General features: G+C 38.1%; 2 protein-coding genes across 2 annotated transcripts in view; both read left to right on the forward strand.

The window, feature by feature from the left end:
• LOC132197566 (uncharacterized) overlaps positions 1-27445 on the forward strand; it is a 190119-nt gene that overhangs the window by 43184 nt on the left and 119490 nt on the right. The window lies entirely within an intron of this gene.
• Positions 14389-24116, forward strand: LOC132196887 (uncharacterized). Its single transcript, XM_059619822.1, has 9 exons — positions 14389-14426; positions 21796-21930; positions 22315-22537; positions 22616-22808; positions 22862-22897; positions 22949-23121; positions 23170-23364; positions 23576-23806; positions 23864-24116. Exons 2-9 carry the CDS (start codon positions 21809-21811, stop codon positions 24032-24034), a joined length of 1344 nt encoding a protein of 447 aa, XP_059475805.1. The 5' UTR covers positions 14389-14426; positions 21796-21808; the 3' UTR covers positions 24035-24116.

Raw genomic sequence — 27445 nt, forward strand, 5'->3', positions numbered from 1 at the left:
TTTCAGCATGGTCTCTTTTTGGGGTCTTTTTGAGGGAAGGACTAAGAATTCAAAATCGTAAAAATGAGGTCTGTTGAAAAAATAAATTCTAAGGTTTCAGCATGGTCTCTTTTTGGGGTCTTTTTGAGGGAAGGACTAAGAATTCAAAATCGTTAAAAAGAGGTCTGTTGAAAAAATAAATTCTAAGGTTTCAGCATGGTCTCTTTTTGGGGTCTTTTTGAGGGAAGGACTAAGAATTCAAAATCGTTAAAAAGAGGTCTGTTGAAAAAATAAATTCTAAGGTTTCAGCATGGTCTCTTTTTGGGGTCTTTTTGAGGGAAGGACTAAGAATTCAAAATCGTAAAAAAGAGGTCTGTTGTAAAAATAAATTCTAAGGTTTCAGCATGGTCTCTTTTTGGGGTCTTTTTGAGGGAAGGACTAAGAATTCAAAATCGTAAAAATGAGGTCTGTTGTAAAAATAGATTCTAAGGTTTCAGAATGGTCTCTTTTTGGGGTCTTTTTGAGGGAAGGACTAAGAATTCAAAATCGTAAAAAAGAGGTCTGTTGGAAAAATAAATTCTAAGGTTTCAGCATGGTCTCTTTTTGGGGTCTTTTTGAGGGAAGGACTAAGAATTCAAAATCGTAAAAATGAGGTCTGTTGAAAAAATAAATTCTAAGGTTTCAGCATGGTCTCTTTTTGGGGTCTTTTTGAGGGAAGGACTAAGAATTCAAAATCGTAAAAAAGAGGTCTGTTGTAAAAATAAATTCTAAGGTTTCAGAATGGTCTCTTTTTGGGGTCTTTTTGAGGGAAGGACTAAGAATTCAAAATCGTAAAAAAGAGGTCTGTTGTAAAAATAGATTCTAAGGTTTCAGCATGGTCTCTTTTTGGGGTCTTTTTGAGGGAAGGACTAAGAATTCAAAATCGTAAAAAAGAGGTCTGTTGGAAAAATAAATTCTAAGGTTTCAGCATGGTCTCTTTTTGGGGTCTTTTTGAGGGAAGGACTAAGAATTCAAAATCGTTAAAAAGAGGTCTGTTGAAAAAATAAATACTAAGGTTTCAGCATGGTCTCTTTTTGGGGTCTTTTTGAGGGAAGGACTAAGAATTCAAAATCGTTAAAAAGAGGTCTGTTGAAAAAATAAATTCTAAGGTTTCAGCATGGTCTCTTTTTGGGGTCTTTTTGAGGGAAGGACTAAGAATTCAAAATCGTAAAAAAGAGGTCTGTTTTAAAAATAAATTCTAAGGTTTCAGAATGGTCTCTTTTTGGGGTCTTTTTGAGGGAAGGACTAAGAATTCAAAATCGTAAAAATGAGGTCTGTTGAAAAAATAAATTCTAAGGTTTCAGCATGGACTCTTTTTGGGGTCTTTTTGAGGGAAGGACTAAGAATTCAAAATCGTAAAAAAGAGGTCTGTTTTAAAAATAAATTCTAAGGTTTCAGAATGGTCTCTTTTTGGGGTCTTTTTGAGGGAAGGACTAAGAATTCAAAATCGTAAAAATGAGGTCTGTTGAAAAAGTAAATTCTAAGGTTTCAGCATGGACTCTTTTTGGGGTCTTTTTGAGGGAAGGACTAAGAATTCAAAATCGTAAAAATGAGGTCTGTTGAAAAAATAAATTCTAAGGTTTCAGCATGGTCTCTTTTTGGGGTCTTTTTGAGGGAAGGACTAAGAATTCAAAATCGTTAAAAAGAGGTCTGTTGAAAAAATAAATACTAAGGTTTCAGCATGGTCTCTTTTTGGGGTCTTTTTGAGGGAAGGACTAAGAATTCAAAATCGTTAAAAAGAGGTCTGTTGAAAAAATAAATTCTAAGGTTTCAGCATGGTCTCTTTTTGGGGTCTTTTTGAGGGAAGGACTAAGAATTCAAAATCGTTAAAAAGAGGTCTGTTGAAAAAATAAATTCTAAGGTTTCAGCATGGTCTCTTTTTGGGGTCTTTTTGAGGAAAGGACTAAGAATTCAAAATCGTAAAAAAGAGGTCTGTTGTAAAGATAAATTCTAAGGTTTCAGCATGGTCTCTTTTTGGGATCTTTTTGAGGGAAGGACTAAGAATTCAAAATCGTAAAAATGAGGTCTGTTGAAAAAATAAATTCTAAGGTTTCAAAATGGTCTCTTTTTGGGGTCTTTTTGAGGGAAGGACTAAGAATTCAAAATCGTAAAAATGAGGTCTGTTGAAAAAGTAAATTCTAAGGTTTCAGCATGGACTCTTTTTGGGGTCTTTTTGAGGGAAGGACTAAGAATTCAAAATCGTAAAAAAGAGGTCTGTTGAAAAAATAAATACTAAGGTTTCAGCATGGTCTCTTTTTGGGGTCTTTTTGAGGGAAGGACTAAGAATTCAAAATCGTAAAGATGAGGTCTGTTGAAAAAGTAAATTCTAAGGTTTCAGCATGGACTCTTTTTGGGGTCTTTTTGAGGGAAGGACTAAGAATTCAAAATCGTAAAAAAGAGGTCTGTTGTAACAATAAATTCTAAGGTTTCAGAATGGTCTCTTTTTGGGGTCTTTTTGAGGGAAGGACTAAGAATTCAAAATCGTAAAAATGAGGTCTGTTGAAAAAGTAAATTCTAAGGTTTCAGCATGGTCTCTTTTTGGGGTCTTTTTGAGGGAAGGACTAAGAATTCAAAATCGTAAAAATGAGGTCTGTTGAAAAAGTAAATTCTAAGGTTTCAGCATGGACTCTTTTTGGGGTCTTTTTGAGGGAAGGACTAAGAATTCAAAATCGTTAAAATGAGGTCTGTTGAAAAAATAAATTCTAAGGTTTCAGCATGGTCTCTTTTTGGGGTCTTTTTGAGGGAAGGACTAAGAATTCAAAATCGTAAAAAAGAGGTCTGTTGTAAAAATAAATTCTAAGGTTTCAGCATGGTCTCTTTTTGGGATCTTTTTGAGGGAAGGACTAAGAATTCAAAATCGTTAAAATGAGGTCTGTTGAAAAAATAATTCTAAGGTTTCAGCATGGTCTCTTTTTGGGGTCTTTTTGAGGGAAGGACTAAGAATTCAAAATCGTAAAAAAGAGGTCTGTTGTAAAAATAAATTCTAAGGTTTCAGAATGGTCTCTTTTTGGGGTCTTTTTGAGGGAAGGACTAAGAATTCAAAATCGTAAAAATGAGGTCTGTTGAAAAAGTAAATTCTAAGGTTTCAGCATGGACTCTTTTTGGGGTCTTTTTGAGGGAAGGACTAAGAATTCAAAATCGTAAAAAAGAGGTCTGTTGTAAAAATAAATTCTAAGGTTTCAGAATGGTCTCTTTTTGGGGTCTTTTTGAGGGAAGGACTAAGAATTCAAAATCGTAAAAATGAGGTCTGTTGAAAAAGTAAATTCTAAGGTTTCAGCATGGTCTCTTTTTGGGGTCTTTTTGAGGGAAGGACTAAGAATTCAAAATCGTAAAAATGAGGTCTGTTGAAAAAGTAAATTCTAAGGTTTCAGCATGGTCTCTTTTTGGGGTCTTTTTGAGGGAAGGACTAAGAATTCAAAATCGTAAAAAAGAGGTCTGTTGTAAAAATAAATTCTAAGGTTTCAGAATGGTCTCTTTTTGGGGTCTTTTTGAGGGAAGGACTAAGAATTCAAAATCGTAAAAATGAGGTCTGTTGAAAAAGTAAATTCTAAGGTTTCAGCATGGTCTCTTTTTGGGGTCTTTTTGAGGGAAGGACTAAGAATTCAAAATCGTAAAAAAGAGGTCTGTTGTAAAAATAAATTCTAAGGTTTCAGAATGGTCTCTTTTTGGGGTCTTTTTGAGGGAAGGACTAAGAATTCAAAATCGTAAAAATGAGGTCTGTTGAAAAAGTAAATTCTAAGGTTTCAGCATGGACTCTTTTTGGGGTCTTTTTGAGGGAAGGACTAAGAATTCAAAATCGTTAAAATGAGGTCTGTTGAAAAAATAAATTCTAAGGTTTCAGCATGGTCTCTTTTTGGGGTCTTTTTGAGGGAAGGACTAAGAATTCAAAATCGTAAAAAAGAGGTCTGTTGTAAAAATAAATTCTAAGGTTTCAGAATGGTCTCTTTTTGGGGTCTTTTTGAGGGAAGGACTATAAGAATTCAAAATCGTAAAAATGAGGTCTGTTGAAAAAGTAAATTCTAAGGTTTCAGCATGGACTCTTTTTGGGGTCTTTTTGAGGGAAGGACTAAGAATTCAAAATCGTAAAAATGAGGTCTGTTGAAAAAATAAATTCTAAGGTTTCAGCATGGTCTCTTTTTGGGGTCTTTTTGAGGGAAGGACTAAGAATTCAAAATCGTTAAAAAGAGGTCTGTTGAAAAAATAAATTCTAAGGTTTCAGCATGGTCTCTTTTTGGGGTCTTTTTGAGGGAAGGACTAAGAATTCAAAATCGTAAAAATGAGGTCTGTTGAAAAAGTAAATTCTAAGGTTTCAGCATGGTCTCTTTTTGGGGTCTTTTTGAGGGAAGGACTAAGAATTCAAAATCGTTAAAAAGAGGTCTGTTGAAAAAATAAATTTTAAGGTTTCAGCATGGTCTCTTTTTGGGGTCTTTTTGAGGGAAGGACTAAGAATTCAAAATCGTTAAAATGAGGTCTGTTGAAAAAATAAATTCTAAGGTTTCAGCATGGTCTCTTTTTGGGGTCTTTTTGAGGGAAGGACTAAGAATTCAAAATCGTTAAAAAGAGGTCTGTTGAAAAAATAAATTCTAAGGTTTCAGCATGGTCTCTTTTTGGGGTCTTTTTGAGGGAAGGACTAAGAATTCAAAATCGTTAAAATGAGGTCTGTTGAAAAAATAAATTCTAAGGTTTCAGCATGGTCTCTTTTTGGGGTCTTTTTGAGGGAAGGACTAAGAATTCAAAATCGTTAAAATGAGGTCTGTTGAAAAAATAAATTCTAAGGTTTCAGCATGGTCTCTTTTTGGGGTCTTTTTGAGGGAAGGACTAAGAATTCAAAATCGTAAAAATGAGGTCTGTTGAATAAATAAATTCCGCCGACTCAGCATGGTCTCATTTTGGAGTCTTTTTGAGGGATGGACTGAGATAAAAATAAAAAGAGGATTGATTTAATGATAAAATTGATGTGAGAATTTTATTTTAAATTTACATAAATGCCATGCATTTGTGGGGATTTGAATTTAAAATCGGCTTTTCCTCCATGGGATTTTGTGAGTTGTTTATTGTTTCGGAAAAACAATATCCTGCTCTACATGTTTCGGCTGCGGGCTGCAGCCATAATTCATGAGCTGTGAAAACATTTTGACAAAAAATTAGTACAAAAATAAATATTTTTTCAAAAAAATTTGCTCCCAAATTGACCATTTTTGTGTGAAAATTTTTTGTAACTAGCATATCTTCCAAATAACAATTTTTTACACAATATTTATTTTGTCATTTTATTCAAAATATTATTAAGCAACAATTAAGTTTTTATAATAATTTTGGTCAGAATATTTAAACGTGTGTTTTCTCGGCGGTGGTCGAGAGAAGACTAAATTTTTTTCTTATTATCCTAACATTCAGCTTTTTTATTTCCAGTGGAAATAAATTGAATTTATAAATTTCAATGGAAGATAAAGTAATTTTTTTATTTAAGAAGGATAAAGTCATTGTCGTTTGTGGTGGCGATTTTAGGTCGAAAGTGCGTTTGAATCGGGGGTGCATGCTGAGAGAGGGTTGCAAGGTTGCGGAAGCACTGGTAAAATGGCTCTTTGCATGCGTGCGACGGCCACCATTACAGCAGCAGTCGGGATCGTCGGAATTGCCAGTTTATGGTGCGCGCCTTGCAATAACTGAATAACCGATAAGCCCCCGTAATGCGCGTCTCTCGCAGCTATTGCTCGATGAATGGGTCTCGACGACACGCCTGGCAATACAAATTATCTCTCAAGTTACATGCGCTGGCTGCAGAGAGAAGCTCCTCAAGCTTCGAACAATGCCAAGTCTGCCTCTCTAGTTTCAATTTCTTTCTCCTATGTGAACTCTTCACTTATTCTAAATGTTTGATCGAACCGTTAAAAATTATTTTCTGCAGATTGTTTGGGCATGCTTAAGAGATCGCGTGCTGACGAGAGGAGAAGAAAAGTTTCTTTCTATTTTCTCCATTTCGGGAAACAAACGAGCTCGTTTCTGCCGCAATTTATGCCTGCACTATTTCTGGCGGCCGGTGCTGGTGCTCGGATAACGGATGAGGGTTGCGACACCACGAATGGAATGGAGACCTTTCCAGCTCCTTCTGGCGTGAAAAATCTCTCTTTTCCCAAGAAATGTAATTCCACCGCACCAAACTTGGACAGAAACCGGCGGTGTTTATTAATTTTGAGCGAACTCGGTTTTATCGCGACGCAGAGTTTAATGACGAACTATTTCAAAACGTCCGAATGATGAATCATCATGGCACTAATTGCACGGTTGAATCGGCCTTTCTTTCGACTGCTGATAAGACCCAGGTTTATTTATTGCTCCCTCCGTGTAAAAATGTGTGTGTTCTTTTGGGCTCAGAGATAAGCAAGGGAAAGTCGGCGGGCGTCGAAAGCTGAGGCGTGTGGCATTGGCTTCCCAAGCTGGTCGTCGAATCAATCTCACGGCGCAGCGTCGGCCGGGGAATGCGAAGAGACCGACTTCTTATTATGTGAGAGCGCGCCCTTAAAGGAGAAAGAACTCTCCGTGCCTACAAGCGAGCAGTGCAAAACTTGCTGACCATTTCTTCCTTTATTATATTCTCAAGAGAAAGGTCAAACACTCTGCTGGAAATAAATTCCCGCCAACTTTTCCACCAGAGGAAAAAAACTCGTTTCCTATTCAGCGGAACACAAATTGGAAAAATCCGGGGACATTTTCATACATCCGATGAAATACAAATAATGCAAGGGACAGAAACTGATTATACCGAAAATGCTCCTCAGAATCCGAAGCTCGTCCACCGTCAATCACCTGAGCACTCCACGCGTTTCTCCTGAACGCAATTTATTTTCTCAAGTCGCACGCATAATTAAGCGAATGGAAAAATCACGCATGCAGCGCACGTGGAAATCCAAAAGAGGACTTTGACCCTCGTGTTCGTTTTTGAATCAAAGTTTGCAGAGAGAAAAGTGAAAGTGGGTGTTCAGCACGCAGGCGAAGAGGGTCTCGGCTTTGAACTTTCAAGTTGCAGTGCCAGAGTTATTTCCGAGATTATTTCCCAACCCTTTTCCGCTTGCCTCCCTCTGCAGATTCACAAAGTTTTCTTACGCAAGATCATCTTTTCTCTTCAAATTTGACGTTCTTTTTTTTAAGAAATTAAATTATTATTTTTTGTCCAAAATGTACCAAAGCTCTCTCTCTCTCTTTGCTCGCCAAAAAGCGCAAAAAGACTCTTTGTTGTTTTACTTTGGAGCTTGCTGTGTGCAAAAGTAAGAGAGAACGCTGAGGGGCAATTTGATTTATCATCCGTGATGCGATTTTTGCTACTCTCTGGTCGGCCGGCCGGCAGACCCACTCCTAGCAGAGATATCTTTCTGCTTTTTTTACCGAGTCTCGTCTCATCCATCACACCGTCTGTATCTCTGGGCCGGACACGACGACCAAGCCCCAAATCTCTTTATTCCCTCTTTGCCAATTAGTCGGGCCAAATCGGCGCAGCTCGCGCCAAAGGAAAGAGAATCCGCCAGGAAGGGAAAGGACATGAAATTTCCTCTTTCTCTCTCTCTCCGCGTGCCTTTTAACGAACATAGCAGGCTCATTATTTCTTGATTGGAAAACGCGAGGAATGCCAATTTGCTTAACGATTCTTTTCCAGCGGCACTTGAAACTTTCTCGACTTGATCAGAGATTGAGAAAACAAGCGGAAACTTCTCGAGGAAAAGGAAATCTTTGCCGGTTTAAAGTGCAAGACAAGTCGGGTCGAATGAATGGTAGTTTTTTCCGCCGGGTTCGTGTTTGAGGCGTGTAAAGCGGTGGTTGCCGAAAAAGTTGTCTGCGAGCAAAAAAGCTCAAGTGAAAGATACACACCAGCCTTTAAAGCCGAGAGAGCGAAACTTTTTCCTTTTGCCGCCAAATTGAAAATTAAGCGGCCTTGTTTATTTTTTTTCGCGTTTTCCTGCGCAGAAAGAGTCGTTAAGCGCGCCACTTATTTTTTATTCTCTGCCCGCGAAAATGAGCGCAGGTCTGCGGAAATGCGGAAAGGAACCCCGCGAGACTGACGCAGTGGCTCTCCTGCAGAGACAAAAAATAAAAAGCAGGAAGAAACGTTTATTTGCTTTCGCGCGTGGCCCCGCGAGGATCAAAAGAAAAAGAAAGCTAGGGAAGCTTCATTTCCAACTCTTAAGCCGATTTGTTTTTCTCGTTTGCGCGCGCGAGTGAAAGCACGAATTGAAAGGGAGGATGGAATTTTTCATCAACTCATACCGGCGCGCCGAATGGAAAAAATACCGAGGATTGGCTCCAATACATATACCGGCCGAAAATGAATTAATTTATTCCATCCCCTCGCTGGATGCCATGAAAAGGCTCCGAAAACCCTTTCGTTCAATTCGAAAACGCACCCTAGAAATGAATAGCCGGAATGCGAAAAAAATAATCTCATTTATTAGCGCCTTTTAGCATATATGGATTGATTTCAAATCAAGCAAAAGTTAAACACATTTTATTAAAGTTCCAGTTAAAAAAAAAAACTTACAAAATAGGCAAACTTCCTTATAATTTTTTTTTTAATCTATTTGCGATTTTTAGAGACACAGTTGAGAAGTAGCTTGTATATGAAAATCATTTTTGGCAATTTGGTTTCGTTCGGAAAGTTTTCTTTCCCTCGCTATCTTTTGTTCTTGGGCTCGGAAGCTCGGGGCGGCGCCGACTCTACCGAAAATCTTTTTCTCCAACTTCGCAACAAAGTTACAACCCTTTTTAGCAGAGATAACCACACTCGAGCAACTTTTGCCAAAAATTATCTTGTTATTGAGTCTCGCGGCCGCCACGGTTTTGCAGTTTTCACCCTGAAAATTCACGCGATTTATTCTAGCCGAGGCGAGAATGCTGCACTACACGCGGAGTTTGTTGGCAGCAAACTAGACTTCGCACACAGTTAAAACTATTCGCCCGCCGAGTGAAATAATAAATCAAGTGGATTAATTTCCGCCTCTCGTCTCACAAAACACATACAACGGAGAGCGTGCTTCGCAAAACTTGTTGGCTATTTTTCATTTGATTCGCGACCATGTGGATTTTGTTAGCGTTTGCAAATTCATACATGTCACACGCCCAGGGCACTCCAGCAAACTCACAAAATTTAATTATGAAAATTTACATGAAAATTTTCCATTTCAACTAAACACCGATTCGTCATTTTATTTGCTATCTTTTTCCTCGTTACTTCCTATATAATTAATTGTATGTTTGCGATCAAATCGACAATTCTGTTGAATCCAAGCAGGAAATGACGTCTGATATTTATTCCGTGTCCAGGAATTCCCTGGTCGCGCTGACCATAGGCGACACAGCAGCGGCAAAAGAGAATAATGGCTGCGTGCGTGTTGCCTTGATGCCGATCGAGCCGCAATGCACACGTTGGGTGAAACACCGCAGGCAGAGAGGCAGCAAAAAGCAATTGGCTTCGATCTGCCGCCGTCTAGCTGCGCGATAAAGATCCAATTAAACATTTATTTGAACGTGTGTGTGCCCCGACTGGGCAAAAAGCACCGCCCGATGGCGAGCGCGCGGCTTCATTAACTTTTGAATTAAAATAATTTATATTCCGTTTGGCCACTGATGCACTCATTCATTTCGTCCCAACGGACGCAAAAAATGCAAAACCCGGGGCGATTTGTGCATCCTAATGGCTTTTTGCAGTCAGTTTGTTTGCGTCCTGAAACTGCTGACTCTCAGATTTTGCATACGGAAATTTAATTACAAAAATTTAAGATTAATTTTTCATTATTTTACATTTTTCCTAATTTTATTTTTTTATTTTTTAAAACAGTAGATTTGAAAAAAAATGTAATTGTTATTCAACAACTAATTTGTGTTGGTATCGTAATAAAAAATATTTAATTGAGTAAATATTTTATGGTTTAGGTAAATTGAAGCTACCTGCAGTGCAATTTCACAACTTTTTAAACTTTAGCACGCACATTTTGGAACTAAATTTAATTCAATCAACGTAAACGAGCCGTGTGGCAACGTGTGCAAACATTTGTCGGCCGAACGAAATGCAAATTTGATGTGAACGTTGCGCGAGGCAAGATTGGCACGCATCAATTAGCCCGCCGCGCGCATCACCGGAGCAAAAACACGCAATCAAATTACACACCCGCCGCGCGTGTCACTCATTGCACGGTAACAACCGATGCGCCGACCTTTTTTGTTTCAAAGAAAAAATGCTGCCAGCGGTCAAATCAGAGTTTTCCACTCGTCGATTTGTTCTTTTTTCGCTGCGAAATTTGCTCAAATCCAATATCAAGTTGTCTGACAGCTGCTGCCTAGGGAGCAGAGAAAGACATACACACGTTTTCCATGTTGAATATTTTAGCTTCTGTCCAAAGTGCAACATATAGTGGCTCTCTATAAAGCAAAATGTGAAGATAAAAAACAGTTTTTTTAAAATAAATTATTGCAAATTTATTAAGTTTAGGATATTTGAAGCAAAAAATTTGACTCGCGGAATCGATTTAAAAATTTAAGCTGTGTTTATCAATAAAAGCTTCAGGTATTATAATTAAAGATGGGCAAATAGTCAGTTTTTTAAACCAAATTAGTCGACTATTTTACTCACTTTTCTTCAGTCTAATAGTTAAGTTTACTTTTTAATTTTCATTTAAAAAATTCATTTTACGGTCTATAGAGTTTAGGGTAAAAATTATAAGCGTGCGCAGAAAGTAGCTAGAAATGATCAGAATGACCTATCCGAGATTTTGAGATGGTCACCAGAAATCATGAATTTTTTGGTTCAACACGATGAGAAATTTCATAACAGATGTTTAGAAATTTCACAGCACATGTTTAGAAAGTTCACAACACATGTTTAGAAATTTTACAACGCATGATGAGAAACTATAAAATCAGTTTCACAAATTTTTTATATGACCTTTTGCTTAAAATAATTCAAACTTCTAAAAGTTTTATACTTCTAAAATGAATTTAGAAACCACTCTAATATAAAGTCAGAGTGAATCAATTATTTAAATATAATGTTAATGTGTTTTTCCACTGTGATATAAATTAAATTTTTTTATAAGCAGCCCAGACGCAAAGTGCCTAGTCAGGAAACTCGTTACTTTTTTGTCACCGTAGAAAATGGTCAGGCACTCAAGTTGCTTTGAGTTGAGCCTCTCTTTCTTTCTTTCCCTTCCTTTCTCTCTCATGTTGTGTTTTAATGCAGGAAACAATTTAATTTTCTCTCTCGACTCGCAGCTCGCGAGCAAGGAGCCCTTTGTTTGCGCTGCACAAAGTGGATTTTTCGCTGAGCTGCTGTGATGTGGTCTCGTCGTTGGTTGGCTCACTCGGCGGGCCAGTCTGGCCTCCTCGGCCTGGGGTTGCCGCCGCTCCTTGAGGAATGCAAAGTACACCCTGCTCGAATCAATTACGCGCCGACAAAGGACCCCGCGCACGCCACCATTTCAAATATTCATCACTAGATGCAAAATCGAATTCTCTTTTCGCCGGCTGCAAACTTAACCGCTACATTTCCGGGAAATAAACGCGGCCGGAGAAGTAAAAGGGGCTTTTATTATTCAATAAAAATAGCGTGGCACGGCGAGCATTGCATTTGGCCAGAAAAGGGAAAAACGCCGTCGGCCAACACTACTCTCGCTTGGTTTCTTCTTGACTCGGTCCTTCGGGGAATTGCTCGAAACAGTACAATATTTGCAAAAAGAGTGCAAGCCTTAATTTGGGGCCGAGTCGTGGAGTGGAAAAATTCGCCAGACGGAGGGAAAATATTTGAACAGCGCGAAGCCAATTAGATTTACTTGAAAAGTTCAGCAGAAATATATGTTAATTCTTCAATCCGACTATTATAAAAGAAAAATTTCTTCCATTATTTTCCTTATGTAAAATGTATACCTATGTAACAATGTGGACAAATAAACAACAATAATAATTGGAGATGAAGTAAAATCACACAAAAATTGATTTGCCACTTCATTTGCCCTTTTCTCTTTTGTCCCACAAAGTGGATAATCTGGGAGTTTGGCGTTGCATGCTTTTTAATTTCCCTCGACGCAGCCGCTTTTGATTAAATTTGCCTGCATCTGTCGCCTCTCCTGCTTCCGAATTGTGCATTCGGACCCAGCATTGGAACGGTGGAGCGGAATCGGTTTGCGCGATTTTGTTTTGCCTCTCGGCGTGTCGGTCGGGGGCGCGCAGCTGGACTTGTAATTATGTTTGCTCCGCCAACTTCTCGTCCTGCTCCCGCCCAACAACCCTTCTTTAATCAGCGAGAAGCACACGGATTAATTATTACTCTGTGCGCACCGGCTGTTGGGAAAACAATCAAAAAGTGATTTTTTTCCGCCATCCGGAAAAGCACATTTACGATTAAGTGAGTGCTTAAAAGGCTTTTTATTATTTGTGCCATATTTTATTACTGCCACCGTGACGGAGCATTTGATTGGCGCGCCCTTTATGGGCCATTAAAGCAATAAACCTGCTGCTCCTTCTGAATCGAACTCGATAAAAAATTAAAAAAATATAAAGTCAGAGCAACAGCTGTTCAAATAAAAAAATTAATCCTTCGTAATAAAAGAAATAGCATTACAGTTGTTGTTTTCCTGGCAGAGGATCCAAATAAACGAGAGTTGTTTTTCTGTGACGGACCAGGCGGTCGGTCGGGCAGAGCAAATGAGGCCCAGAGTGAATCGGAAATTGCCAAAGTTTCCTTCATCACCCTGCGCCGGTCGGATCCGAGACTGCTCTCGAACTTGTGAACTGCGACATATTTTATTTTACTCTTTCCCTCTCGAAATGAAATTGACTTGCGCTCTTTTGTCATCGTAAAAGAATACGAGCAAATCCAGGCAGAGGCAATTTTGGGAAGCTTTTATGTTGCAAAATGAATTCAGAGCCGCGGCAGCACACACAGCTTAACTTGCGGAAAATTCAGCGGCGGTGGTGCGCATGTATATCAAGTTAATAAAGCGGCAGATGGGCAATAATACTGTCGGCGCGAGCACGCTTTTGACGACAACAAAGAACGCGCTCAAAACCGACAAAACGAGAGGGCTATCCAGTTGTGGCGAAAAAAGAACAAAACAAACGTTTATAACGCGATGCGGAAATAACTTTGACGCTCCAAGCAACTCAGTTTTTATTTTTAATTCTCACAAAAAATAATAACATTGAAACGTAAAAGAATTTTCCTGAGAGTTTTGTCAAATTTTTAAAGTGTTTCCAGTTTTTTAATAGCCTTTTAATAATGGAAGGCCCACCGTCCATGTTGGATTAGAGGCGAATTCAGATTAATCTCCGTTTTTTACTAGAGAGGCCCTTCGGTGTTTGTTTGAGGGCTTTGGCGGTTGACCTCGCGTCTTTTGTCCCTAACCAAGCAATTACAAGTGCTTTTTGCTCATTTTTCAGCTTCAACAACCGACCAAGAAAGGAAATCTGACAACAAGGTTTACTTTCCAAATCCTGCTTCTTGGATTTAATTTTCCAGAAATGAAAACGTAAATAATGGCTTGTGTTGTTTCAAATTTTGGCGGATATTTTATTGCACGGCTCAAGATTTAATGTAGCGGGCAACGAAGTTTGTTTCGCAACACATGCCGCGCCTCTCGTAATTCACTTTTTGCTTTGCTCGTTCGGTGGTGATTTATTCCGAGGCCGAAGAGCAGAGTGGAAAAAAGATAGGGACGCGTGTACGTGATTATAACAATTTATACGTCACGCGGAACGCCGCCGGTAAAGCAGGAGCTTCTTTTCCGCACTCCGTGGCAATAATTCAGGGCCACGCGGCTGCATTATTAATCAGCAAACTTTTTGCTCGGCGGCACGCGTCGCGGAAACTCCCGTTTCTTTTCAACAAAGAAACTCGCTACAAAACTCTGATCCAAAGAAATTTAAATTTTCATACTTGTTAAGAACATCGAGAAAAGGTTTAATCACTGTAGTCAATTTTTTCAATTCTGGTATATAATTTTTTATGCATAAAGAACTCTCAGAAAATTTTCAATAAAATCACAGGAGGTCTAAAAAAAATATATTAAAATTTCAGGTTTTTAAAAAAATATTAATTATCTCACTGTTTATGAAATATTTAAATAGCTTATATAACCTGGTATTGAAAATTTAATACGTTTGGGAAAAAAATATTTTTTACTCTTTGCTATATTTTTTTTTCCAGTTTTTCACATCTTTTTAACATCAGTTTGAAAGTTACCAGTTCCGTGTGGCGCAAAAAACGAGACTAACGGGACGTGCATAGAATTATGCCGACCAGGATGCCCCACTATCTTGCTATCTGCACAAAATGATAAAGGTAAAGGTCGCGGAACTCCTGCGGTTTGGTTAGTCGCCCACGACCAGTGGTTGTGCCTCGAACTCTGCTGTGATTGTGATTGCCGCAGGTTTGTCTCTATGCTCTCCTCAATTATGTTAGACAGTCGAGCAAAATTTATAATTTATTTAAACTCTCGTCACTTTCAATCAAGCCATCAACGACTGAAATTGAGAATATTTATTCCTTTTCCTGTTGCTCCCACCTCTCTGTTTTTAATTCTCTTCTTGAAAAATATTTATAAATTTTATCAAGCCTCCATCTCTTTAAAAACATTATTATTCATTTTTGTGTATCAAAAACGTTATAATTAATCAGGACATATTTTCTCAATAGAAAAATCAACTGAACATTCAAATTGAATCTAATTGAAGGTAAACAATGTGATATGTAACAATTGGACAAATAAACAACATGAATAATAATTTTAGCAAAATAAAATTTTCATTGCAAAAATCTTGTACAAACAACTTACTGTGTTGACAGTAAAACATTTTATAAACAAAGTGAGAAGCGAGGCATTGACCATTGTGGGGGGTGAAAATGAAAACATCCTATTTTTACAAATCTAATTAAATAATTATTCTTTCATAATAATTGAAATTATTTTAATTTTTGAAATCAAAAATTTATAATAACTTTCCACAAAATGTTCTTCGTGGAAATTCCACTTCATTCCCACCTACTAATCCAAAATAATGATAATTCTTAGGGAATCTAAAATAACAAATTAAATTTGTTTTTGTTTAAAAAGGCTATTGCTTCGGAGAAAGATTTCTTGTAATTTTCTCCTGCTCGGGCCCAGATGCGGCAGAGGAGCAAAGAGCTTTCTCTCTCTCGCGGGCGTTATCAATTCGTCTGCACGCGTGCATAATTAGCCGGCGACAGGAGAACGGGGCTGAGCCCATCTGGGCCCATTAATCAGCCGGAAGCTGTGTTCCTGCTCTAGGAACAGCAAGTTGCGGACATAAATCTGCTCGGCCCCAAGTCGCTGCTGCCATGTTCTATAATGCACATGCACTGCCTACTTTCTCGAGGTGCAGCGCAGGGGTATTTCACTTTCACTCTCTCTTTATGGGGAGAAAATGAAGCGGCTCCTGGTCGCGGTGGCGGCGGCGAATATCGATTGCACCGCCCGCCCGCACCCACACACGCACTCATTCCCACACACGTTGCCGCAATGAGCGCCAGACATCGAATCCCACTTAACTCCCGCCGCCGCATTAAAAATCAAATCTGCCGCCGCCGACGAAGCGAAAATCGGCGCCAAATCTCCAATCCGAAATCCATCAGAATTTATCAATTTTCTACCAAAGCCGAGGGATCAAACTGAAAATAGGGAAAAAATGGTTTCTTCCTGAGAAGTTTTATTTTTTACACTCCCGATTCCATAATTAAAACAAAACGCGTTCCCCTCCTCGTATTTTTCACTTGCAGCCCAATATTAAAAGCGGCTCATTTTTCCTGCTTACCGCGCAAATCCCTCTGCTCTCGCACTACTTTCTCTTTCTCAAAAGCGTGCCCAGGCCTTGTTATTTTTTGCTCCCTTCCGGCAGAGATGTAATAATTTTCCTCCCCGCCACTGAAAATAATTTCAAATAAAAGCTGAATCGGCACACCTGCTGATGGTTTTCGTGAGTGACAGTTCGATTTTTAATTTCTTGCCGGCGCTGACACGTCGCGTCGGAAATCGATAGGTATTCCGATGGATGAAGGAGGCTCGCTCGCACCCTTCCTGCCTCCTTCGGCGAGGTGTCGCGAGCAGAGTCGCGTATGCAACCGGCACGACTCCCCCGTCGAGCGAGTTGCCTGATCGGCTTGCGATGAAATTCAACGCCTTTCCATGAAAACGTCAAACGGACCGTAAAACTCATCCTACGGCATTCCCTAGCCAGCTTCACACTGATGGAATAAATTTGATAAAAATATACTTCACTTATCAAAGTTTTTTTTTTATTATGTGAGAACAACGATTTCCTTCATTGAAAATTGAACAAATAATCTCCAAAGAAAGAAATGTTTTCATGAATTTGTAAAGAAATTAATCATTTGAAACAATTGAAGAGACGCACTTTTGTTACACAAGCAAGTGTTTGCCTTAAAACTCCTTAGTTAACACCTTTCTTTGGTATGTACTTTTGGTGCTTGAGCGTTGGTCTTGTGCGAGTCTGGTGAAGCGCATAACTCTTGAGCAGAGTGCCCATTTTTTGCAAGATGACAAAGGGTGCTCGCAGATTTAATTTGGCCGCTTTGTGCGCCTCGTTCTCATTATTCAGCTCGTTGAGTCTCTCGTTCTGACAAAACGCCTTTCTCTCTTTGTTTCAGGTAAGAGAGCAGATTATTCGCCGGTGGGACGCGCACAGGGTGGCGGTTGGGGAAGAAAGATTTCCGGCCAAGGTAAGACGAGGCGGCAGAGCCGGAAAGTCGCGACGTCGCCGCCTAATGGAATTATTTGCGTAATTAACTCGTTTAGCTTTGTCTCCTCCTCAATCTGAGCTGCCGCCGCCGCCTGAACAAAGAAACTCAGATCCGCGCTAATCCGTCCCTCTAACTAAGAAATTGAAATTAATCCCTGCAAAGTGGGGAAACGACGACGAGCCTAATTTCATTTGATTTTTTGCCTGTACGAGGCCAAGGAATTTTTTTGTTTGCATATCTTGCAAATGAGATTCCGCAATTTGTTTCGTGGAAAGAGGAAAACAAGGGGAGAGGAAATCTGATTGAGAATTTGCTTACGTCTCGTGTTTGCCGCAGATGAGTGGAAAGATTGCAGCGGGCGCATCTTCAGTTTGCAACCAACCAGCTGTTCAGAGGGGAAAACAAAAAGCCACGCAAGCACGAAAGCAACCCCATGCTGCTTTGCGATAAAAAGAAACTTGATTGTTCCAGTCAACGAGTTCATTTTATTATTCTGTTTGGAGGACAGGAAAATGCTTCAAATTTTCGCGGAAAATTCAAATTTTAATTAAATCGCTTTTCAATTTGTTGGAAAATTGGTTTCGAGACGAAAACAAGCTCTTTACAGGTGGTAGGGTAGGCAAAGATAAAGAAGAAGTTATGCAGTTTTCACGTAGCTGAATAATCAAAAGTGTGCATGAATATTAACTGATGCGGTATGTTTGACACTGAAGTAGTTGTCCTCGCATATTCAATTGAATTTAATAATTTAATAATGCAGGGAAAATCCAAAACAGTTTAAAAAAATTAAATGGAAGAAGGCGTTTGTGGAATTAACATTTTATTTAACAATCAAAGGTTTGCATGATTATTAAAAATTGCTGTTATTAAAGTTAAAATTATTTAAATTTTGGCGTACTTCAAGTATTTTCAAAATGTAAACAAAAAAGTTGGGAATTAAAATATTTTAAGTAAATTGTATTTTATATAAACAATTATTAGATATTTAAAAACAATTTCTGAAGCGCTTAAATTTATAAATTTATTCTTCATTCAGTTACATTTCAAAGAACAGCAAAAATCTTATGTACTTCAAATATATGTATAATTATGTACATCAAAAGAGTAAATGTTTGTATAAAATAATTTAATTCACTGAAAAACCTCTCATCGAACTTACGTATTCCATAGCAAACTAAAATTTATCAAGCCCATATATGCTCAAGTCGAGAGTTTGAGTTGCATTTTTTCCAGCTGAGGCCTTTGCGCAAAACGGTTCATTGGCAGGGGTTGGATTGGGCCGTGTGGGTAATCAAGACCGCCGAGTGAGTGACTAGCTGCTCTATTTGCCTCTCGCCGCTCAAAGGAACTCTATCCGCGCGCGTGTGTATGTGTCTGTTGACATTCAAACTCGGGTTTAATGAGCTAATACATGCAGCGATTCAATTTTCCGGCGCACTCACGCAAATCCGCCGCCCGACTTTGACTGTAAGCCTTCCTATTTATGGTTCCTCTCTTGAGCAGAGCAGCAGTCAAAAGGCGGATTGAGGATCGCTTTGCGCCTAAATGCGGCGTTGCAAATTAATTGCGCTTGCGACCGAGAAATCAGATCATTACCCATATTCGCGTGCTAATTGCCATAAAACCCATGATTTGTCTGCGGTGTGATTTGGAATATTAAACCGGAGCATCAATTTGCCAATCAGATAGGAACGTTCAGAAATTCCATCAACTTCAATGATTTTCCTTGACAAGAAAGTAATATGAGATTATTTAATAGACAGCAGGTGGTAAATTTTATAGAATTTATTGAATGAAAAACAAAATAAAAAATGTATTGATGAAATAAATGAACACCTCGAGTGCCAAAAGGTGCCAAAAATAAAAAAAATTAATTGGGTGGTGCCTTCTGTACCACCAATAAAGGGCACAGGCCGACAAGACTTTGTCTTGGCCTGACCCTAAAAAAAAATAAAAAAAAAAATAAAAAAAAATCTACAACTGTAAGAACCTATATATAGAAATAGAAACATGTAAAAATTTAGTTAACTTTTGAAATAAAAAATATAAATAAATAAACAATTGTGAGATGTATGATGTATGCTGTTGAATTTTTCTGGATAAATTTTTTAATATCTTTCCATTTATTCTTCATCTCGCTATTATTATGATTTTGGAATTATGATGTAAGAAGTAGAGCGCATTTTAATTAGACGCGAGGAAGCTTTTCCGTCGACGAACACAATCAGCACTTTTTTTTCCCATTGGCAGCTCGGCGGCGGCGGATATTAAAAAAGTGGTGCCCGTATTATAGGGGGGGTAGAAGAGGGAGGAATAAGAAGACAGCTGCCGCTGCAGAGTGCATCAAAGAGAATGCGAAATCGCGAGCGTCGCAATTTTCTCTTCTCGGTTTCCGAAGAACTGAGAACAACTCCCTCTCGCACATAAACACACACATTCTTCCTGTTGTAATATGCATGCACTAAGCGTGCATGCCGAGGGAGGCGGAACGACGGACGGACGAGTGTTTGATTAAAGAAAAGCAGCCCACGCGAACATGAATGCAATCTAAATTCGTCTTATTCTGTGCTCAATCTTCAAACTTGGGGCAGGCGAATATTTCTCGCAATCGGTCTATTTTAGGGGCAAATCCAAAAGGAAACAGAAGAATAATTGCCGAAAATCTAGATAAGAAAATTTTGTACTTCTTCATGCTTATCCTTTTGAATTTTTTTAATTTAAATTTTTAAAAGACACATTAAATAAACTGAAAACGATTTTTGAGAAAGAGCAATAATTATATGTATTTATATTTATTTAATATGAAAGCCTAACCTCAGATTTTTTTAATATATTTTCAAACAAATAATAATTATTAAAACAACAATGGAGCTTCTAATCAGTTTCTCTCTTTGTCAATTAAAATTGTATTTTGAAATACACGATTTCATATTTTGATTTTTTTTAGAAAGCTATTGAGGAAATTTAAATGCTTTTTTTTCAAATAGGTTTATTATGTTTGAATTTATTATTACTTTAATCTTTCATGATGTATCTCGATTCATGCAGAAATTGCCTCGTGTTACACCATCAAACAAAGCGCTCAGAAGAATTCCAATTTTTTTCCAGAAAAATGGATTGAAGGCATTTATAAATTTTGATAGAACTGTACCTATTAACATTAGTTTGGATAAAAAAAATATAATTGAGAAAAAAATAAAAATGTTATTAATAAATCTATTGTATTTAATTCCATATTCTGTGAGGGTTTAATTGAATAGATCGTACTAAGTTATCTAAATTCTTGTTTTTTCATTGACTCACATTGACTTATTGTATTGCAATTGTATCTTGATTTTGAGTCTGTGATTACGTCAGCAAAAGAGTGCGCGTGTTTTGAGCACGGCGAAAAAAGACTTTCGTTCCTCGCTCTGTTCTTTTCGTTCCCCCCGCGAGTTGCGAGATTGCTCTTCAATTTCCCATTGTTTCCCAAATGCTCGTTCGCTCGCTCGTTGTGATTACTTCACTCCCTGCATCTCTGGCCGAAGCGATTCGAGTTTCGCAAATCGAGCCCACTGGGAAATTACCGCGCAGCCGATCGTTTAATTTTCGCCGATTCCAAAGCTGGCTGATCAATTTGACTGCGATTCAAATTACTCTCGAAACGACTTTTCAATTATTGCAAATTGGGATCTTTAATAACTTTTTAATTTCTAAAATTACCAGTGAAGTTTTTAATTGAAACTTGGAGATTGAAAGAAAGGCTTGTGGCTTTTTGCATTGCAATTAAGCGTGGCGAGAGAGAGAGAGAGAAAGTGAATGAATCATCAGAGCAGTGCGGCGTGCAACAAACAAACAAATAAACGAGCGAACTTTTGTTTCGCAAACAGTGCGAGAGAGACACTCGAGAGAGATGCCGGAGGCAAAAGGTGGCGAACGAGAGCGAAAGCGACTTTGGCCAAACGTGATCAAGTGCGTGTGTCTGTGTGCCAGCGAGCGACGCCACTCGAGCCAGCACACGAATTTTTGAGCTTGATTAGAATTTATGTCGAGTCTCGCGTCGGATTTGCAAAAGCAAAAGCTGTCCTGCTCTAATTAGCGAAACGCCATAGTTGGAGAAAATATGAAAACATTTGCCTACACTCAACCTGCAGAAAATTCTCATCTACAAATGAATAAATTAATGTTGTAAAAATTTTCTTCAATAATAATAAAAAAAAAAATTGCATATTAAAAGCCGAGTAAAAAAATTCGGAAATAATTATTTGATTTTTATTCCGAGTAATTTTTTCATTTTAAATTTCAAACGAATTTACAAAAATTATTAAGTTAAAATAAATTTTTACTAAAAAAAACTTAATAATATAATTATATTAAATTTAAACACTGTCAGATAAATTAAAGGAAATTCTCCAATTTTCCATCGCCTGCAATGTTCTTTCCTTTGACACGACGGCAGCCACTCTGCGTACATTAGCGCGGACTGAAGATTGATTTGCATGTGAATGGCCCTGATTCGCGCACGAGAACGAAAAGCACACTAATGAATTGAAGGCGTACTTCCCTCGTAAGTCTTGTCGGTCATATACACAAATGAGAGCACCCAGCATCCCTCTCCGCCAGAAAGGGATGCGTGGGCCAATTTCCAATAAGCGACCGACGCACAAAAGACTCTGCTGCGTATATGTGGTGGGCGAAGGAAAAAGTTGCTGCTCTTGAGATGCGTCGCGAAATTGTTTCCATCTCAAAGATTTTTTGTTTGGGAAAAAAAGAAACAAGAATGAATGGGAGAAAGGGAGGAAATAATGAAAACTTGGGTTGATTGAAAAGGTTTTTGAAAGTTTTTTACCTTTCGAGTGTGCATGATGAAAAAGCAGAACTACATATTATTACACTTCTATTAATTTTTTTTACCATATTCAGGCTTTTTTTTAAATTGATACTTTTGAAAATTTCTCTTCACTTGAAAAATTTAATAAAAAATTTTGACTCGCTTAAATCGCGGTCATTTTTTTAAATGCCATATAAAATCAAATCTATAGGCTTTTCAGGTCAATGTTAATTCCTGGAGCGTCGTGTGTACAGGAAGAGGACGTAGACACGAGAGAGTATGTCGTCATTTCTGACACACCGCGCTCATCGACTGGCCAACCGGCACAGAAGGGAGATCGTGAAAAGTTGGTATTTATTTTGTTAGCGCAACGTGGCTTTGTAAAGCGATAAATATCCTCATTTTCATTAAAATTATTTTTTATTCGTACGTGAAAAGTTCAAATTTTCAAGTTTGAAATATTTTAAGTTATGAATAACGACCACTATTAATTGCAAAACATTTTTATTTGATTTTTGGAAGTTAATTGAATTAATGCACATTTAGTATTTTTTCTATTCCAATGAAAATGAACTAACGAAAATCTCAAATTATATGCTCATTGTTGATTTTTATTATATATTTTTTTTTTTTTAATTCAAAATACAGTAATTAAATTTTGCGTCTTTAAATTTAAATATAATAATCATTTTTAGAAAAAAGCATAAAAATTCTTATTCTTTAAATTTAGTTCCTTATTTTCACCGCAATCGATGCAGCATCAGGGATTCTCCCTGAAGAATCGGGGCGCGTCGATGCTGTTGTGGGCTTTGCTTGCGGCCTCGGCGGTTCTCACGTGGCACTCGTACATGCTCGGAGAGCGACTGGACAACCTGGTGAAGGTGGTTTCGCGGCTGCACGGAGCCCTGCAGCCCATGCACGAGGCGCAGAAGCGACTCGCCGAAAAGGACGAGGTGAGCTGGGCCAAGGCGATTGACCTGCTGCACCAAAATCTCTCCACCTTGCCTAACAACACCGACAAAATTTTGAAGGAGATCGAGCAGAAGGTGAAAGAAGAGATCGCAGCCAGGAAGAACTCGACCCAAATAGCGCAGGGCATGATGAGCGATGCCGAGCGGCTCCTCCAGATCGCTCTTGAACGGATTGAGCGAATCTCCGGCGCCGCCAAAATCTCCGAAGATACCAAAAAGCTCGTCAAGGATGCCTTGAAGAACATCACATATGGTTTTATTGCAATAATTAATTCAATTCAATTTTATTCTTGAAAAAAAAAACAGACGCCAAAACTCTTTACACGCATGACGAAGCTGAGGGTATATAAATATATTTTTTGTAAAAACAAAATTAAATTTGAGGAAAAAAAGTTCAAAAGATGTTGGAGATGGAGCAGGAGGACTCAAACTTGATCAATTATGTGAGGCGGAAGATGTGGGTGACCCCGTCGCCTCGCACTGTGCCCTACAACCTACGCAGTCCAGGCAAGATGGACCGGAGCGAAGGCCAGTTGCCCGCCTTTCTCGACATATTTGAAAATTCTGTAAACTTCTTTTTTCATTTCTAATTTTTTTATAAGCGTTAATATCAGACAGGGAAATACTTTATCGAGTGCGGAGCGTTTGACGGAGAAGAAATTTCAAATACGCTTGATTTGGAGGAGCGGTACAACTGGACAGGGGCACTTATTGAAGCGTCGCCGCCAAACTTTGAATCTTTGCTCACCCGAAACCGAAAGTCAATCCTCATTCCAGCTTGTCTCAGTCTCGAGAAGAAACCAACAAAAGTGAGCAAACATGGAAATGTTTATTCATAAAAAATGTATTACTTCAAAGTAGAGATGTGGAACTATTGAGTTTTATTTTTTAAATAGCTATTTAAAAAGTTTCACCTCTCTTTCAAATCACCTATAAAATTAAATGTAGCCTGAAGGAAAAATTTAACTAATAAATTCTTTGGAAAAACTTAAATTTTCTTAACCTGGAGTGAAATTTTAGGTAAAATTCTTGCACAAGGGCACAGTGGGCAAAATCTTCAACTCTTCCGAACATGGCGGAAAAGAGCCATCGTTGAACCAGAATGAAAAGATGATTGAGGTGTTGTGCATGCCCTTCTTCACCATCTACAAGGCGCTGGACCGGCAAGAGGTTGACCTTTTTGTGTTGGACATTGAAGGCCATGAGAATGAGGTCCTCCACACCATTCCCTTTGACAAAACCAACATCTTGGTATGTTGATAAAAAAAAAACTTCTTTTTCTGTAATTTATGGGAAAATTCGAAAAAGGTCCTCATCGCCGAGTTCAGTCACGGAGTTAAGTTTTCCAAGGATCACATGAAAGAATACATGTTGAAACAGGACTACCGCCTTTACGAAGGGACAAAACAAAACTACTGGCCCAAAGAAAACTTCATGTTCATCAAGAAGGGCTGCAAATATGACAAGAAGCATCCTTGAATTTTATATATGTTTCTACAATTTTGTATTGTTATTTTTATTGTTATTTTTTATAATGCTTCTAAAGTGCTAAATAAAATAAGCAAAAATGAGATATTTCTGCTTTTCAAGCTTTTGCCACAAGTGCCGCCCGCGCGCAAACGGCAAAGAGGACAATCAAGTCAGCAAAGGGCCCATTAATTCAGCCTCAAGGGTCATTCTGCGTTTGAGCAATTATGCGAATTGTTGTGTCGCCGTTTTGAGGCAAGGTGCGAAAATTCGAGGGCCATCGAGTCGGCCCTGCTTTGAGAATTATGAGTCCAGCCGCTGTGATTAACGATCGGCCGCGCCAGATTAAACAAAACTCGCCCCTTTTCAGAAAAAAAGCGTACACACACGAGAGCAAAAAGGGCCGGCGAGTAATCTCGGTGGAGATAATTAGGGCGATTTAAATTCAATTTGTGGCTGGCAGCGACAGATTCGTCCCTCGAGGGTCGAGAGAGGGATTTTTGTTTGCGCGCAGTTCTCCATCAGGGAGAAATTATGCAAAGCATGGCCAAAATGCATGTCCAGTTATTAACCCTTAAAATTATTAACATAAAGTTAGTTTTGTCGCTGCTCTTAATCGGTATCTATTTTGCAGCAATATTAAATTGATAATACAAAATAAATATAAACTAATTAATCCCATCAATCCAAAGAATAAGAAAATATGTACTTTTTGATTTTTTTACACACAAAAATATGGTTTAAGTGTTTTTTTTGCGGAAAAAGGTTTTGGTTTTTTTATGAAAGAAAAGCTGACCCTTCTCCCTCCATACCTCTTGACTCTCGAAATTTTTAAAATTTGGTAATTCATTTAAATTGTAACAATAAAATATTTTGCTATTACAAAAAATCTAAATGATCTTCATCTTTCCAACTACTATTTCTCTGTCAGGTGTTCCCTATAGATGTGATATTTTTTTTCATAAAATTTTAAGTTAACAATAAAGTAAAAAAACAAGTCTTACTAGGAGCGGATAAGGAACTTTTGACCTACGAAAGTCAAGAGGCACTTTGATTAACAGATTCGTCTCTTCTTCTTCTTTTTTTCTTGACACCGCGAGTCGCTTTTGAAATTTGGCGGACATGTGATGAGCAGTCACGTCTGGAGCGAGGAGTGTAGGCTCGAGAGCACTTGATTAGGCCAAATTGCGTCGGACGGAGGCGAAAAGAAGAAGGCCGCGGCCGATCGTCCGTGCAGAGTGTGTGTGTAATGGAGGCGACGTGCTCCGAGTGGCAACTACGCGCGGCCTAATCTGCATACACTTTATTATCTGCCTTCGGAGCACGGCGCGGCCAATTTATTACGCACGTAATCTGGCAATAAAACGCGAAACAATTATTATCCCTGCTGCTCGGCGATATTAAATTCCTCGGCAAGCAGATTTTACGGCCCAACATCCATTACGCACCGAGAAGTGATGCGCGCAGCCTTTCGTCTCGGATTTCGCATGCGGATCACGCGGCTCTCGCGCTTTCCAATTTACACTTATATTCGAAAAGTTTCAAGATAATTTACAAAGCCTTATTAAAATTGGCTCTGGAAAATGATGTAAATAAGGTTGTAAAAACCTTCAAAGTACTGACATTAAAAATGCTTCCATTTTAATTAAAATTTACATAATTGCAACGGTTTTCTTATCATAGGCAATTTTGCATTGGTCTTATGAGTTATACACTCTCAAGGAACTTTTAAGTTAATAACTTTGATGATTTTGTTAACAAAATCTAAATTTGGTAATATACTTTAATATCCACGATGACATATTGGGCTATGTTTAAAGAATCTAGATTATTTTCAAAAATACAAAATTTTATATTTTTTGCTGCAATTTTTTGTCAGAGGCGTTAAACAAATTGAAATCAAAGATTGATTTGTGTGTAAAATGATGATGTAAATAAGTGTGTATTTAACTTTCAAAATACCAGTTCAAGTTCAAAAACCCTTTTTTTAATTAATATTATGATTAACATAATTTCAGCATTTTTTAAAGATATGTAAATTTTTTCATTGATCTATTGGCTTCTTCTGAGGAAACTTTTGAAGTTAATAATTTTGTTGACTTTCTAAAAAAAAAAAAAACGTGTCAATCAGGATATGAAAAATGGAATTTTAAATTGTGATAGTTGTCATCCCCTTTAAGATTTCTGAGACGAATATAGTGTCTGTAGTAAAATAATTGCGAGTTAGCCTCGGCGGAAGAATATATCGAGGGGGAGAGGTGAATTGCATTTTCTCGGTGCCATTCGTGTCAACGAAAGCAGAAGGAAAAGAAGCAGGTTGATTATATTCGGTATGTGTGTGCGTGTGCTGCGGGCGCAAGTCATGCAAAAAGCAGTCTGCCTCCCCTTGTTAATGAAGGGGGCGTTAATTGGGGGTGCATTATTGCCGCCGAGACTCTGAATTGTCTGCGGCGGATGATGGATGAGAGAAAGAGCCAGACCGCGCGCGCGAGAGCAGCGGGTCTGAATTTTTATCGCCGAATTAGGTGGGGGTCTGTTTACGACCCTCTCAGCCCAGCGAACGACGACGAAGGGAAGAGCAGCGCACTTTTTGAAACTTTTCCAGCGCAGGCACGGCTTATTTGCACGTTATTTGCCACCAAGCCACAAGTGAACCAGCGCGAACCCTCTTCAAAAGTTTCCCGGCTCAAAATAATGCTCTACACCGCCAAATATTTCCTTCCAGCCGCCTATAAGCGGACAATAATTGCGTTTCTCCTCAACATTGCTGCTGAATATCTGAGAAAATGCTTCTTTAATGGAGTTTAAAATTCAATTTATCCCTCTCTCCTTGGTTTCTCAATTAAATTTTTACTCTGTTCCTCTCTTTGTCTGCTATTTTGATGCAATAAATGACTTTTTAAATTTCATATTACAGTTTTATTTTTACCTATTTCGAGAAATTACTAGAAAGTGAGCTGATGTTGAAAAATCCATATCTGTTTTATATTTTCTTAATTTAATTATTAAAAAAAAAAATTATTTTATTTTATTTATTATATTGTTTTTTTTATTTTACTATGAATGAATAATTTATTATTTAAATTATTATTAATTTTTATTTTTTTTATTTTTACTTTTTTGTAGTGTAATTAAATAAGGGTATGATTTTTGCTTCATAAAAACTTGCCTAATAAAATATCTCAAATATCACTAAAAAATATATTTATTAGTTGCAATTTGTTCTCATTATATAAATATTAAATAATATCTTGTGGCTTAGATTTTCAACAGCTTGAATGTCTATGTCCATTAAAAATTATCCAAATTATTTAGTCTAACAAGGGAACATTTTTAGGTGCCTGACTGCGATTTTGATCAAATTTGGCATGTCAATTAGGATCCTGAAGTAAAGTCCAGAATTAAATGCATTTTTCACCCCAA

Source organism: Neocloeon triangulifer, unplaced genomic scaffold (genome assembly GCF_031216515.1).
Source record: "Neocloeon triangulifer isolate White Clay Creek 2 clone unplaced genomic scaffold, ASM3121651v1 ptg000012l, whole genome shotgun sequence".
Classification (NCBI taxonomy): Eukaryota; Metazoa; Arthropoda; class Insecta; order Ephemeroptera; family Baetidae; genus Neocloeon; species Neocloeon triangulifer.

Bases quoted from the DNA above. Each gene is read 5' to 3' on its own strand.
- LOC132196887 (XM_059619822.1), top strand. From the start codon at position 21,809: ATGTTAATTCCTGGAGCGTCGTGTGTACAGGAAGAGGACGTAGACACG. The intron at 22,809-22,861 runs GTTTTATTGCAA...AAAAAAAAACAG, and splicing joins CTTGAAGAACATCACATATG to ACGCCAAAACTCTTTACACG. The intron at 22,898-22,948 runs GTATATAAATAT...GAGGAAAAAAAG, and splicing joins CACGCATGACGAAGCTGAGG to TTCAAAAGATGTTGGAGATG.